General features: G+C 39.8%; 1 protein-coding gene across 3 annotated transcripts in view; it reads right to left on the bottom strand.

The window, feature by feature from the left end:
• Positions 1-214: 214 nt before the first annotated feature.
• arhgap17b (Rho GTPase activating protein 17b) overlaps positions 215-15,489 on the bottom strand; it is a 45,623-nt gene continuing 30,348 nt past the window's right edge. The window contains exons 10-21 of one of the 3 annotated variants that reach the window (XM_041816894.1): positions 14,452-14,579; positions 13,928-14,039; positions 13,761-13,842; positions 12,929-13,009; positions 10,215-10,328; positions 10,026-10,117; positions 9,531-9,669; positions 6,655-6,924; positions 5,970-6,091; positions 5,305-5,718; positions 3,309-3,360; positions 2,664-2,799 (exon numbers count right to left, since the gene is read on the bottom strand). In XM_041816894.1, the coding sequence (XP_041672828.1) occupies positions 3,353-3,360; positions 5,305-5,718; positions 5,970-6,091; positions 6,655-6,924; positions 9,531-9,669; positions 10,026-10,117; positions 10,215-10,328; positions 12,929-13,009; positions 13,761-13,842; positions 13,928-14,039; positions 14,452-14,579 (1,562 nt within the window). In that variant the 3' untranslated portion in view covers positions 2,664-2,799; positions 3,309-3,352. Of the gene's footprint in view, positions 2,800-3,308; positions 3,361-5,304; positions 5,719-5,969; positions 6,092-6,654; positions 6,925-9,530; positions 9,670-10,025; positions 10,118-10,214; positions 10,329-12,928; positions 13,010-13,760; positions 13,843-13,927; positions 14,040-14,451; positions 14,580-15,489 lie in introns of all 3 variants that reach the window. The other 2 variants (XM_041816893.1, XM_041816895.1) reach the window with 2 other exon arrangements.

The raw sequence follows: 15,489 nt of genomic DNA, 5'->3' as shown, positions 1-15,489 counted from the left end.
ATGGCACAGCTGTAAATAACACGAAACTCTGGCATTTTGATAGTGCTTCTTTATGCAGAAACCTCTTCCTGGAGGTTCCTATCTGCAAACAACCTATAGTTAAACCTGAAACAACCCCTAATTGCCCTAGTATGACAATGCAATTTATTCAAGTCTGTATAAAAATTACAATCAAATACTGATAGGGTGAGAAAAAGCTGACAGCACTGTAAAATATTGAACAATCTTTAATTATTAAGAGTAATGATGCATTGTATGATGTGTTATGTGCAGAGAAGCCAACATAAAAAAAATGAGAAGAAATTAGAAACAATCCAAAAGTTGAAAAAAATCTAACCCAAACAGGGTGAGGATTGTCAGCAAAAATAATACACAAAGATAAATTTCATTACTTGGCTGTCTTTGGTTGCAGCTTTAGTCTGAGTTGGGAGAAATCATTTACAAGATAAAAGCATTTACAACAATAAATGTCTTTCAAAATCCCTTTTAATGATAAAAACTAACCCTTGAGCTGTTTCCTGTCATTTTAAATCAAATACAGTTCAAATGATAAAATTCTACCCCCTGGATTCAAAGAAGGAAAACTACCTAAAATACCAAAATTTACAGCGTCTGTGCTGTGGAGGAGACCCCACTGGAAGACTCCTGGTTCTTCTTATTGCACTTTTAAAAATATTTGGTCATTAACATCCATAATAGAAGGCTAGCAGCTCTAGTTTTTAAGTATTATCCTTTGGCCCTATAAAATTTCTTTGGTCCTTTAATTGTGCACATTTAGTGCGATGCTGAATGGTGTGGTAACATCTGAAAAGCCTTTTCTAGCTGAATGCCACATTTAGCCGGCTGAAACTGGGGAGAATTATTTAGAAAAGTAATTCTATAGTTTAATATTTCAATAACTCTGTGCTCCTTGATAAAAGTTTTCTTTTCTGGCTTTAGTAAACCTTGAGAATGAATAACAAGTCTCTTTGATTATAGGAGTTCAGACGTTGCATTTTTAGTTATAAAAAGGGCTGTCAAACTACTTTTTAAAACGAAAATATGGTAAGAAATATGTAGGAGTGCATGTACAAAATGACTCACTGACATCCAATAAACAGGTTATTGTGACAGCAGTTTTAATTTTCAGGAGCTTTCTCTGTGTAAGCACCCCAGTTAAGGTTAACTTTCAAGCAGAGAGTTTTTTTCAAGAAACTCTGGGTTGACTGATTATTGACCTGTCTGATTCTTGAGCTAATGTTTAGTATTTGGTCCGTTAGCTGTATTAGTATTTTATTTTTCCGATTGCCTTTAGAACAAATCAAATAAAATGTGCTGAACTTTGGCACTGCTGCAGCATCAATGTGGTCTCAAACCATGATTTTAAGTTAGGAGACAGTTTCAAAGAGCTTAATGTGTCAAATACACAGTTTAAAACTGTTTCACAATATGACAGTAGTTCTCAGCGTGGGGGTCAGGACCCCTCAAGGGTCACAAGACACTTAGAGGGTTTGCCAGATGCCATTCAAAAAAATAAAGAATATTTTCAAGTGATGTAAAATTGTATATTTTACTCTTTTTTAAATACGGGCATAAAATCAGTTAAATGTAAAGTAAAACATGGTCATTTGGTGAGATATGTGCTGTCATCAAAGTTATACTTAAAAACCCTTAAAATGCAAGTCTGCACATGAATAATCTTTTATATGAATGGCTGTGTTTGGCTATACTTAGATCACCTCAGGTACAGTGGGGGTCGCTAGTTTCTCACACCTTTATTTTGGGGATAGGCTAAAAAGTGTGTTAACCCCTGCATTAAGCGATAAACAGGAGCGCATGTACAAAATGACCCTTGATGTCCAGTGAACTCAGGTTATTGTGACAGCAATTTCACTTTTTAGGAGCTGCTGTTAAGTTGTTTTCTCTACATAAGTAACCCAGTTAAGGTGAATAATTAAGCCAAAAGATTTTTATTAAGGAATTAGCCTAGCCTCATTGATCAGGGCAGATATCTGAGCTAAAAAGATCTTGTTTTTTGATGATGCAGTTTTACATTTGTCCCATTATGTACATTCTGTTTTCATTACAAACACATATTTGTCTGAAATATTGGCTATGAGTATAATAAACTACCAAAGCTTCAACACAGGAAAACTGAGCTTGAGATGTTCAAAGGAGCAGCAAGTCTTTATTTTTCATCACTGTAGTGGGTAGTATCTATGATATCCACACTAGGGTGGCTCTGATTCAGAGCTGGAAAGACAATGAGATTAATACCATTTTAACAAAAATAATGTGTTAACTGTGGAACTTAATTTCATGGCAGTTAACACCACTAATATTGACAGCCCTAGCTATAAAGTATAAATTAGCCTAGCAACTAGTGAGGCTCTGCAGCCCCATCTATGAACTCCAAGAATTTTCAAAACAATAGATGTGAAGCTTAGTATTTCTTTATTATAGTTAGTTTTAGTATAGTTTCTGTTTTAGCTCTTACCAAAACAGAAAGAAATATGGGCTTTTATCCCCAGTAAGCAGCCTGATATCATGTGAGCACAGCTTAAGGAGCTTAAGTTTGAGTTACCACTGAGATATTTGATTCTAAACATTCAAAACTTTTAGCTGGACCAGCTTGGAGGGAGGAGAATGTCTCTGTTCTGTCTCAAAGCTTGGTGCTCTCTGATGGGATCTGTGGATCTGTGGGCGGGGCTGTGGTGGCATCAGCGGGCTCTTGACCAGCAGAGCTCTCCTCCTCCTCTTCGTCCACAATCACTGCCGGTATGAAGGCTCGACCAATCCCCTTCAGGATCAGGCCTCCGTCTGTGCACAACACGGAAAAATAGATCAGTTTGGAGAATAATAAACTCTCAGTCTGAAACTTTGAAGCTCAAACTTTGCCTTTACACGCTCAGTAAGACACCAAGGATTGATCTTTTGTATTTATAGTATTGTGAAGATAGGTCAGTAACTTTTTTAAGTGTTTGAAGGCTATCCTTGGTGTGTTAATCTGTTAATGCACACATGTAAAAAACTGTAACAGAAACGCACACACAGTTTAAAAGGCACATTAGCTATCACAAAAACTTCAAGCAGGCAAGAGCCGTCAGACCTTAACATGAGAGAAAGGAGTGAGAATCACAAGCATGCCAGTTTTGTTGCATACAAAGGTTTAAGTGCAAAGAAAATGCATACAAATATACATAAAAACATGTATACAGTATGTTTAAAGCCAACAATAACACACAAAAAGGAGCAAACATCTGCAGACCTCCTCTCCCTCCCAAACATGCAGTGGACACAGAAGCAAGACCAGCCAATCAGATCCTTACCATTACCTGCCTTGCAAAGCTCATCTTACAGGCAGGGCAGCAGTTCAGACATCTGCAACATTTACACATTTCCTGTCATGCATTAGATCACCAAATTAAGTGTGTGAGGCTGTATGACACAGTGAAACCAAAAGCAGGAGAACTACGAATAGCATCGCCCTGAGAGGAAGCAGAGATAGCTAAATACTAAGTATCAGCAGAGGACTTAGTGAGGGACTTTAGTCGTTCTCCATCTACATAAATAAATCACTTGCACTAATGTTATACATTACTTTTTTATATAGATCATGGGTTATCATATCTGGAATTACAACACCAGAATCCTGCAAAAATTATCAGCTGCATAAAAATAAACTACAGCAGTCAAATAAAAGCATGACGTAGTGTTGAATTATACAACTTCTAAATCCACTACAACTCAGACAAAAGTATTGCATTTCATAATCCTGTTCAGTAACGTAGGATGTTGTTGGTAGCTGCCAAATGTTGAAAAATGTTTGTTCATGAGGGATTTATGCAGGTATGATCAGGAAAATAGCCGATCATACTTACAGGTCTTACTGACATTTTGCATTAGTGATGCATTTTGAGTATTTGAATACCAAGTGACTGCACTTTAGTAAAAACAGGCCTGCCCACAGAACTGGCTTGGCTCCTGAAAAACCCAGTGAATGGGCCATCAGTAGCATTTTTGGGCCACCATTTAACCCTTTTTTCATCACTCTCTTCGTCAATTCTTCTCTTTCATCACTTTCTTTCCACCCATTTTCTAACATTTATTTCCAAATTACACCTATTTTTGCCACTTCTTGCCAATTTTAGCTATTTTTTAACCCTTTTTACTACTTTAGCCACCCATTATTCCACTTACACGCTATTTTGCCTTTTTTTTTTCGTTTTTTCACCATTTTAACGCCTATTTTTGCCCCCCCTTTGTTCTTAACCCACATTTGCAAACAGTCCATTCAGAATCTGCTCTCAGTGTAACATCACAATGGTTGCCATTAACCCAATTAACACAAGTATCCCAATCTCATCTGGAATCTTGACCCATGGCTTCTTAGCAAACTGTTACCATAGACTACAACACCATTTCTTGTAAGAATAGGAGTCAGTAGAGTGATGTGGGCATTTTAATCACTCTTCCCTCAAATTTTGCCACATTGTTTCCCAAATTACACCAATTTTTGCCAATTCTAGCCAATTTTAGCTATTTTTTGTGTCTTTTCACTTCTTTTTTGCCCAGTATTCACACTTTTGACCAATTTTTGCCAATTATCGTCCATTTTGCCACTTTTTAATCCGTTTTTCACCATTTTCCCACCTATTTTGCCCCTTCTATTTCCTCTCTTAACCCACATTTGCTGCTTTATCCAATTTTTTATTTATTCATGGTCCATTCATGTCTGAAAACACAAAATCTGACAGTCCATTCAGAATCTGCTCTCATTGTAACATCACAATGATTGTCATTAACCTAATTAGCCCAAGTATACCAATCACACCTGGAATCTCAACCCATTGCTTCTGAGCAAACTTTTGTCAAAGACTACCATTAATTTCCTTGTTAGAGCAGGAGCTGGTAGTGATGTGGATCCAGAAAGCTTTTATTGGCTGCAAAGACTAACACAAATCGCTACATCACATTACAGTCTCAGAGACTACTATTAATTTTCTTGCAAGAGTAGGAGCCTTTAGAGTGATGTGCAAATGGAAAGCTTTTATTGGCTGCAGAGACTAACATGAGTCCCTTCAAGTCTAAGACATCCTATAAGTGAAGTGGCTGGACTTTATTTTTAATGCAAATGTTTTGTCCATGGATTGGAAAAACTTGTTTACTTGTGCTAACCATTTTATGTCGTATTGCTTCATCGACCTCAGACAGGACAGTGCAGGACTGGCCACCAAACTCCTCCTAAAGGATGGGTCAGCGTGCTAGTATTTATTAATTATATTTCTATAAAAGTGCTTAAGGCAGAATAAACAGATTGTTTACCTGTTATTATCTTGGAGGCGGAGTTGAAGAGGCCGTTACCATCCTCATTGGCTGTAGGTTGAGGTGGAGGCGGCATGGTCGGTCGGGGCTTTGGCTTTGGGGCAGGTCTAGAGGGTCGTGGGAGAGACCCGGAGTGGTGCAAAGAAAGCGGGTTGGAGTGCGGTGCATCATGAGGTGGAGTGTCTGGAGGGGTGGGGGTGCTGGGGGGAGACGGCTCTGACTCCCCCTGTGCCTGGTGGGCTTGAGGAGGCTGCGGAGGCGGGTGGCTCGGGGCGTGAATTATGTTCTCTTTGCTTGGGTGGCGTCGGGGAGTGATGGGTGGATAGTGACTGGAGGTGGGCGTTTGAGGGTTCGCTGGCTGAGAGGCGAAGGGACTGGCCTGTTTGGGCGGGGCTGGGGCCTGCTTCTTGGTACCTTCAAAATAAAACAATTATTACATGAGTGAAATAAGATTTTAGTGTATGCCTTTTGGGATAATATTTATTGCTGATTATCAAAAACAGTGCATTCCTAATCTATGGGAACCTTTCAAACTATAGTGCCTATAGTTACCATTTAAACATCAGGCATTCCTGTACATGATTTAATGAGAGTTCATTTTAAGGCCACAATAAATAATTTAGTTTAAGTGGTTATAGTCAAAACAGAGACAATCATTCTTTTACCTCTTCTAACCATATGTGGGCTCGGCCCCCTGGATCCACCCTGAGAGTGAGGCGTTCCCACTGAAAGATGGACTGAGCCATTCCTCTGGGGAGGAGGGGTGGACATCAGCTCCCGGGCTGGGCTGCAGAAGTAAAATAAATCAAAGTCTTATTCCATTAACATGTAATATGAACAGCACGTTGCATTCAAAGAATAAGTTGTTCATCAGTAACAAGAACTCATGCATTCAAATCACTTTAAATGACAGTAAGAAAAAACTTAAATCAACACTGTAAAGACAATACTGAGGAGAGGATGCAGAATCAGGAAGTTTGTGCAGAAATGTGTCACATGCAAAATCAGACATTGCCACAAAGTAGTCGCTAAGACTGCTGCAGCGCTTACAGGCAAGGAGGAGGAAGGAGATTATAAATGTATTTTTTAAATTAGGTTGGTCAATCATCACAACAAGCAGGAGGGAAAAACAAAGCATTATTTGATTTTTTGCTGCAGTACAGACCGACTTTGTTAAGCCAAATTCAAAGCCTGGGACATTAAAGACGTACTGACGTCTGACGTGAACAATGAACTGAAGGACCAATCAAACACATGACAAACACAAACAGGTGGACGAGCTCCGGATTGGCTGATTGGCTGCGAGCAGGCGGTGGAGAATTCTTACTCCCTCAGCTCGCTCCTCCTTACCTGCTCTCCTCTGCGCTGAGCTGCGTTACAACCTGAGGTTTCACTGTGGCTACCTGGACCCCACCTCCCACACCTCCACCGCCAACACCTCCTCCACTCAGGCCGGGCTGATCGGCCTCCGCAGTCGGGGACTGGGGCTCAGGCTGGGCAGCGGCCCAGGCTTCCAGAGGGGGCAGTGGGGGTTGGAAGGTGGGTGAGGTTAGCTGTGGCTGCTTTCTATTAACAGTGTTGGCTCTACGTGGAGCGGGCGTCGGCTGTTTGTTAACAGGGCTGGGGAAGGGGGGGAGAGGGGAGAGAGTTCAGGAGGGCAAACCACAGAGTGAAGAGACCGAGAGAGACCGTAAAAACAGAGACAGAGAGAGAGACGCTGCAGGAGACAGAGTAAGATGCTACTTCCTTATCTCAGTTTCACCTAGAAGACTAAAAATAAGCGTGACATTCAGTACGTTTACATGAACAGCTAAGCCGAGAAACAGTTAGAGCTCAGTTAGGGTATTTACTGGACCAATGTTCTAGTTCCAGTTTACAAAAACTGAGGGAAAATTAATTTACTGACTCTGGTACAATATTAACTATTGGATCTACCATAAAATCTAGTGTATTAGCCACAAATTTAATACATATATTTTATCTAAAAACTTGGCTATGGGGTCAACTAATAGACCAGTATAAAGTGCCAAATCATTACCTGGTCTAGTGGTAGGTGGTAAACCAGTATCAATACTGTTTTTGGTCAAATTTCTGCCACAGAATAGATTTTTGCAACCCCCTCAAGGTGTGTTCTCAACTCCCTGAATTTGAGGTTTGTAATAACAGCAATATGCAGCGAGTTTGCTTAGTTTGCAAAGCGTCTCTGTTTGCCCATTAGAAGCATTAACACTAGCTGGGTTCAGCACTGCAATGACTCGTATTATAACAGTCTAAACAACTGATAAATGTGTGTTTTGACTCATGATTTACTTGTTTAAAGTCTATGACCATTTAAAAAACCCTGATTTTTTGCGTTTGCGCAGCTAAAACACAAGTTAAATCAATGATAAACATGCTACTTCGGTCAAGTTCTGCACAATTATAATCCAAAGTTGCCGTTTTCCTTGAGTGCTTTCATTCTGAATGCCCATATATGGAAATGTGGCTTGACAAACCATAGCTAGAGAGGAATAAAACTTAAGACTACAGGCGCAATTACAATGAACCAAACACACAAAAACTTAAGGTGTGTTTTAGCAACTGAATATTAATTTAAATACATTATCTCTTAATTTGTAATATAGTTACCAACAGAGAAAAAAAGCAATGTATTTTAGGTTCTATTGCCCAGGCCTATCGCAACATGAAACTGCCACATGCTGCATGAGACCCAACTTAGTCTAAAATTCATCATGCATTACAAGAGGCCAGTTTGCTCAGAACAAGCTAGAATACATGACAACACAGACCGGACTGGCACAATTTGTCGCCACTTTTTAACCACTTTTCTCCCTCATTAGGCCATAATCGTGTATTCAAAGAAAACTGGCAGTGTCACCGTAACAGGTGCTAGTTTGACTGGAAACACTTGGCAACAAGGACAACAAGTGAGAGGCAGAAGTTAAAAAGGAAGTTGGGGGCTTTGAATCTGTCCCACAACAATCTACAAGAGCTGTAGCTCCTGCAGCTAGCACATGGCAAAAAAAAAAAGATGGTACGGAAAGAGCAAAAATGCATGTTGTGGACTTTGCTAATGATATAAATCACCACATAGGAGGATGATGTAAACGTTTTCCCCTCTCGAAATTCCAATAAAACACACCTATTTGCTGGATCCGACTTGTATTCCAGGGTTTTACAGTAGTTCCAGTTGACCCCATTCACAAGTGAGCAAGTAGCTTACTGGTTGTAAGTCGAATGGCAAAAACATAAGCAACTGAAAAGTGCTGTACATTTCAAAATATTGAACACATTACTTTTGGTATAAACAAAGTGCACATATTCCCCCTGGACTATAGTGATGTCCCAAGGCAGACAACTACAAGACTTCTGCTAAACTTTGCATTTATGCTGTTCAACTTCTGGGTCAAATCCCAGCATGAAGGCTGTGAAGCACAAGCAGAGCGCCTGGTCCAGCGTGGGTCTAGTAAAGTGTACAAAACATGCAAGAGCAAACTGATCTCCAACCCCTTGGTCTAGATGGTAATCTGACTTTTGCGATTTCATTTGGACTAACATGCTTGCATGCATTTTAAAAGTCCAGGCTTAAGTGAACTAAAGTAATAATTTGACTTCTTTTAACTGCATGCAAACGTACTGATTGACCTATAAAGAGACAACATTGCTGTGACATCTCTGCAAAGACAGGAGAAACAGATACCACACCGTACAGACAAAATGCAACAGAGGAAGCCCACAAAAAAGATAAAACCAGCAACCTATACACACAAACCTATGCTTTAATTGGAAACAAAGAGAAAACACAAAAGTACACAAGAGTGACAGGAGAAACAGCTCCAAACAAATTATTTCAACTTGTTTCATTAAAAGACAACTCCTTCATCATCATTTCAGTACCATCCTTGTGCAAAATTTAACTGATTAGCTTGCTGTGAATTAACGGAAACAATAACAGAAATGTGGTGCAAAAATTACACAGAACATTACTCCCTTTTTAACTTAAAAGTGACTTAGGATTTAGGAGAGCTACATGGGGCTAAGGCACAGCTTTGAAGTCTGGACTGGGCAGATCTTCAGTGGGCGTTTCAGTGACCGTGATGGACTCCTTAGCCACTACATAGAGTGCTGACACCGCCGGGCCCCGTGACTCCTGCCTGCTCAGAGTCTTGGGACGTGACGGCAGCGTGAGCGGCAGGCTGAGGCTGATGTTGGGGCGAGACAGGTACCTGTCTTTACGCGGGGTGTGACTGTCCCCGTCTGGCCCCCCCTGGCTGCCGGGGCGTTTCCTATCCAGACTGGGTTCTGGGTCAGGGGTGGCAGGGTGGGTGGGCATGGCGAACATGCCGGAAACATTGAAGTCCACCTCTGGAAGGATGCAGGCATAAAAAGAAGAGATAATGGACATAATAATTACAGTAAAAGTAAATGTTTATCTAAGCCGTGCAACAGAAATCTGAATTAATGACAACTTTGCTACACCCGTGAATCTCTTTCGCTCGTTTTTAGTGCTAATTAGCTGCATACAGCCAACTGACTTTATTATATTTGACATTTGGCAATGATCAGGAATGGCAAAAACAGCATTTAAAGCAAAAATGCAAATACTGAATTCTCCCCTAATCCCTCTGTTGTGTCTTCTTCTCTCTCTGTCTTGTGTTTGTCAGTTTTTATGGACTAAAACAGAAACGATTTTTATCAAATTCAGCAAGCAGATGTTTTACCTTCAGGGAAAAACCAATCAGCATGCTGGATTATGGGCTCGATGATGGCAACCACATGGACAGACGTAGCTGCTGCCATCTCAGCCAGAGTCCTGAATCCATCCAAGGACAGACACAAAGCTTCACCAACCTCAGCTTTACTCAAAACACATGAATCTGATCATAAATGACTGAGCACAAACTTCTTACCCCTCTGTCTTTGCCCAGAGCAGATTCGGCCCCAGGACGATGGCAATGTTGCTGGGTGTCATCTTATTAACCTCACTGTCCTGAGCCAGTTTAGCCAGAAACTTCACCAGATACCTGAAACACAGACTCAGCTTAATTTTAAAACCAATGTATGCAATCAGTCATGATAACATTCTAGTAAGTGAACTCATATTTTAGCCTCAAACTTCACAAACTCAATGCTTTTCACCCTCAGGCATTAGTTTACAGGATTTCTGGAACATAAGCTTTAATCTATCAGATGACACGGCCTCCAGAATGTGAACCTTTGTTCCAGTCAGAAGTCAGAGCTCTGCTGAGAAGTCTTGCACGGTTTTGAGATGATTTTCAGTTAGTAAGAGGTTTCTGTTGTTGGCTTGTTAAAGTTTTCTGTATGAAAAAGGAGAGTACAGAAAAGACTTGAAGATGCTCTTAGGTCTTCATCTTACTTTAATTGCAGGGGTCTATTTCATTACAAATTAATGGCATCAAATTATATAACATTTATTTCAGCTTAGTAAAACAATGTTTCTTTGTGAAATGATACTAAAAAGCTGCCTAAAGCTAGACCTGGTACATCTCAGTTCAGTAGTTTGATGCTAACAAGGGATGCAAATTGCCATCAACAGTCGTACAGAATTAGTGTAGCTACTGTGGTAATTTTAACTTAAGAAACAATCTTATTTTAATGAAATCATTTGCTAAACAATATCAGGAAATTACATCCCTTTAAAGGTATAATTAGGGTTGGGTATTGTTTGGCATTTCTCCAATACAGGTGAAAAAAAACAATAATGGTCAACAGCACAAAAAATACTTTTATAATTGCAAAGGCAGCATTAAACAAATTGAGCAATATATTATATCTTAAAAATAAAAATCCACTATGATTTTCATTCAGTTCAGTAATAAAACCTAACCCATATCTAGTTTGTATTTTTGATAACCCTACCCTTCAAACAAAATTTTTGAATGTCTTATTTTAAGTCTTTAAATGTGTTAATCCCCCTAGAACTTACTTGTCACTTAACAAGTTTAACTATGACTGGTTAACACTACTTTTTTTATATTATTTTAGCCATTTTTAAGTGAATTTTAATTATAAAGTTTTTTATCACAATAATACAGAATATGTAAGCAACTGGGAGCAAACCCTTCTGCTGCTGCATCTCATCAATGTTTTGCGTTTTTTGCCTTCAATTGATAACGATCACTCTCTGATGATTCAATCATCCAAGCTCAGCTCCATCTTAATCAAATAAATAACGACTGATGGTGAGTAATGACGTGCTGCTCAGCTTCAACCACCTCTGTAGCTTACTGCTTGTTTTGAAATGAGGACTCTGTTAACTTAAAAGTAAACTGATCTTGTGGTTAAGCATTCTGTAAAGAATATTAGCCCAATAACCTAGCTAAAACATACAGCTTTACTGTATGTGCAAATAAAATCCCTGAAGGGATAAAAGAGGGGGGCTTGTATAATGTCTCTCTGGTAGATGATAACACAAAGAAGAGGAGAAAGTGCTCTCCTAATAGTAGGTGTCAGGCCAGGGTGTCAGACTAGGCCAAGCTTTTTTCCTCAGGGCCCTCAAGGACCAACCTGGAAAATTAAACACCAATGTAAATTGTTTTCAACGATAAAATCCCAGCGTAACAGGCCTACATATACTCATTCTTGACATAAGATCTATTAATAAACTAACCATTATTACAACAGTCTATTAGGACCACTTAGGACATAAACTGATAATGACAAGGATTTGTTCATTTTCAAGAAAAAATACTTCTTAAACTAACTGTCAGATTTAAAAAGTCATTCATTTATGAGAAAAACACCAGAAATGTTTTTACTTTAAAAGTCACAAATGAACCAAACCTTCAAATTTTTAAGATCATAAAGTCAAAACGTCAAAAATTCACTGATGTTTTCAGCTTGGTTCTTGTAAATTTTTGACAGTAAACTGTAAATTCATGATTTTAAAAACTAATAATATTTGAGTTTATAATATCAAGATGTAAGACATTTTTAACTAAGAAATTTTGGTCTTTTCTTGTATATTTTCTGACTTTTTAACCCTGAAAGTCTGAGTTTGCTTTCTTGAAATTATATGACTTAATAATCTTAGAAATTTCTTTTTTTTTTTTGCTCTCTTTGTTTCTTCTTTAGGTTGGCCCTTATATGCCATCATATATTTTGTTTCTAATCATAATTTAAAAACATATCATCTAAATTGACAGTGTCAGAGTATCTAGTATCTAGGACTAGGATCTTGGGGCTGCCCAGCCCCCAGGTTGTTAATTATACTACACTGAGAGAGCGTTTGTCGTTCCTGACACTCATATTCAGGCCCGCTGTTTAATGATGAGCTGAAACGTCGCAGTTGGGCCAAAAACTGTCTGGATTTGTGGAGTCTGAGCCAGCCAGTTTGCAGCAGTGCAGGTGTGTGATTGTTGGTAGTGGACTGAAATTGTTTCATCAGCAAATCAAGAGGAAGTTACCATTACTTCCTGTTTCTGTTACTTATGCGAATGTTTTTATCGTTAGTGTTTAAGGAGAGGAGGGCTTAGCCCTGCCTGCCTATTTATTAAAAAACATCTTTTACCCTGCATATGTTCACACTATTATTAGTTTAACATACAAATTGCTGATACATTTTTTATTAGTGTATATTTTTAACTGTGAAAAACAAACTTACCTGAGGTTTGCTTTATGAGTCTTTGGTAAACGATCACATGTCACCCATAGAGCCTGAAGCCTCTTGTCTGGGTCAGACACACTGAAAACACACACATAAATATCTGCTAATCATATGCATACAGGAATAACTGAGATGGTCTAAGTGTAGAAACAGCTTCAGTTGTGTTTTAAGTGTTTGTGCACAGACTGTGAGAGTTTTCTGCCAATATTTAAGCATCCTGTCTATTGGTGCATTTCTGCAGAGTGGTTGGTTTGGTTCAAGTAGTTTGGCACATTTTTGGGACACCAAACCCTGAACTTGTTGCATTTCCAATGTCTGCCCCAGCCTCAATTAGGCTCAGCTCAGCAATAGAGAGTGGGTTCTTCAGCTCACAAATGGCTCTTCATTTGGTACCATTTTGGATTTTTTTCTATTTAACACCATGAAAAATGAAAAAGAAGGAAAGTGCTCCTGTCGTTGATATTTAAGAGCCGGCTCTTGAGTTAAGCTGTCATTTCTGTCTTACCCCATAAGGATTATTGGCTACAGAGCATATCACAATTTCCTTTAAAAGTAAATTTACGACAAAATGAGGGAGAAAAGCTGTCCATTAATACCGCAGTTGCACAGGAAGTGGAGATTCTTTCAGCCAATCAGCAGGCTGCAGTGAGTCTAAGTTTTTTTTGGTTGAAATAGGCCCCCTTGGCACCCCAGCAGAGGGGTGCAAAAAGCAGGACAGAGTGGATCTGGCATTGTAGTACCTTTTGCAGCTTTTGAAATGCTTAAAATGTGGGCCAAACCGAGCTGAACCAGACTGCCTTGTGGAAAAGCAGCTTATGTTTCTCCTTACTTGGAAGCCTGCAGCCACTCATCGTACAAGCCAAAAGTCATCAAAGGTTCAGGAAGTTCCCTGAGGTAAGACTTCAGGGCTCCTGTGTATTAACAGAAAATCTATTAGTAAATGATCTGCACCAGATGGTTTTACGTTTTGCAGATTTGTAGAAGACGAGCTTTTACCAGCGACGGCGTGGGGATCAGAGTAGAACTCCTCCAGCTGAGAGGTGGAGCAGTCCAGTGCTGCTTTTAGTTTCTTTAGTTTTGAAGCTCCAGCAGCTATCCTGAAGAGACCCTGCAGAGAAAACACAGAGAGAAGGTGACTGAACTGTTCTTCTGACTGGTAGACGTGACTGGTTTCAATCTTAAAATCAAGGAAGAGGAAAGAAGATGTAGCTCTTTCAAGTGGAGAAGCAGACAGTTTTGTTTCCTTTCATACAAAAATCTTGAAGTGAACCCTCCATGGGGAGACTGGTATGACTGTTAAATCTATGGAGTGCAAAAGTGAACATGCTAATGGTTAACAGATGCCTGCACACACAGTGCTTATTGCCACAGCCTTAAGGCTAACCGACCACAAGTCAGCCACAGATGTTTCCAGACTGTACGCGCCATCCTTTCTGGAGAACATCTTTAATGGGAACAAAAGATTCTGCTCAAATAACACTTCAACTTTGCCCCCCTTTAACAGAGTTTCCCCGCCATACCTCCTCCTTCATGCCGGTCTCCAGCAGCATCATGACGCAGGCTTCAATGGGAAGAGCGATCTCCCTGTTACTCCTCTTCAGGTGCTCCTCCAGAGCTGTGCCAAAAGCCGGCTTCTCTGTCCAGGAGTCTGGGAGAGATCATCAGTGACATTATTCCAAAAGGGAGCACTCACACACTGGGCCTAGTTGTCCTTCTCCAGCCCTCTACTACTACTCCTCTACTTAGATTTCTCCAGGCCCAATTAGGCTCAAGCACAGTCGCCTCTTGCACATATGTCATCAAATCATACGTGGCTTTAGTTTTCAAGAAGCATGGTGTCAAAGCCAGCACAGTGGCAAACACATGGAGAGCATACTGCTCCCATATGAGCCTTTTAACTCATTTTTGAGTTGTTTTGGGCAGATACAGCCCCAATCAATCCAGGATGACTATCAGGAGAAATGATTGCATGGTTGTTACATGCCATGGTGATGCTGTATACCCATGCTTTTGCTTATGCAATAATAACTGTACCGTGTTGAAGCTCACCGCTTCAAACCATACCAAGGCCAAGGAAATTTATCTGTTATAGAGCACTCATACCAGATAAACAAACCAGGCTCTGGGGGGTCAAACTTGCTTGCACATTACGCTGCATTCGTCTAGTGAGATGTATCCAGATTTCTTTATTTTAGAGCAAATAATCTTAACCATATTATTTGAAGTACTTTGCTCCTGCAGAAAGCTAATTCTGAGCTTATGTAATTACTCCATGTAAAGGCATGTGGCATGCTGACTTTGTTCCTTCTCACCAGGTTCCTTTAGTTTGTTTGCTCTGGGATTCTGGCCTTAATCATGGAAGCAGCTCATCATATACAGATTGATAAGTTCTGCAGTAGAAATTTGTTGTTCCCTTGACTGGTGCAGTGGCAGAGAAGTTACAAAACTTGAAAAAAATACAGGCCAAATACACATTAGCATGCAATACTTCTGTGATTGAGCTGAGTTGATTAAAAATATTCAGCCTCCCTTCACTCTGTTTTGATTTGCTTTTTTGC

Source organism: Cheilinus undulatus, linkage group 21 (genome assembly GCF_018320785.1).
Source record: "Cheilinus undulatus linkage group 21, ASM1832078v1, whole genome shotgun sequence".
Classification (NCBI taxonomy): domain Eukaryota; kingdom Metazoa; phylum Chordata; class Actinopteri; order Labriformes; family Labridae; genus Cheilinus; species Cheilinus undulatus.
This window is presented reverse-complemented; position numbering and strand designations above follow the sequence as displayed.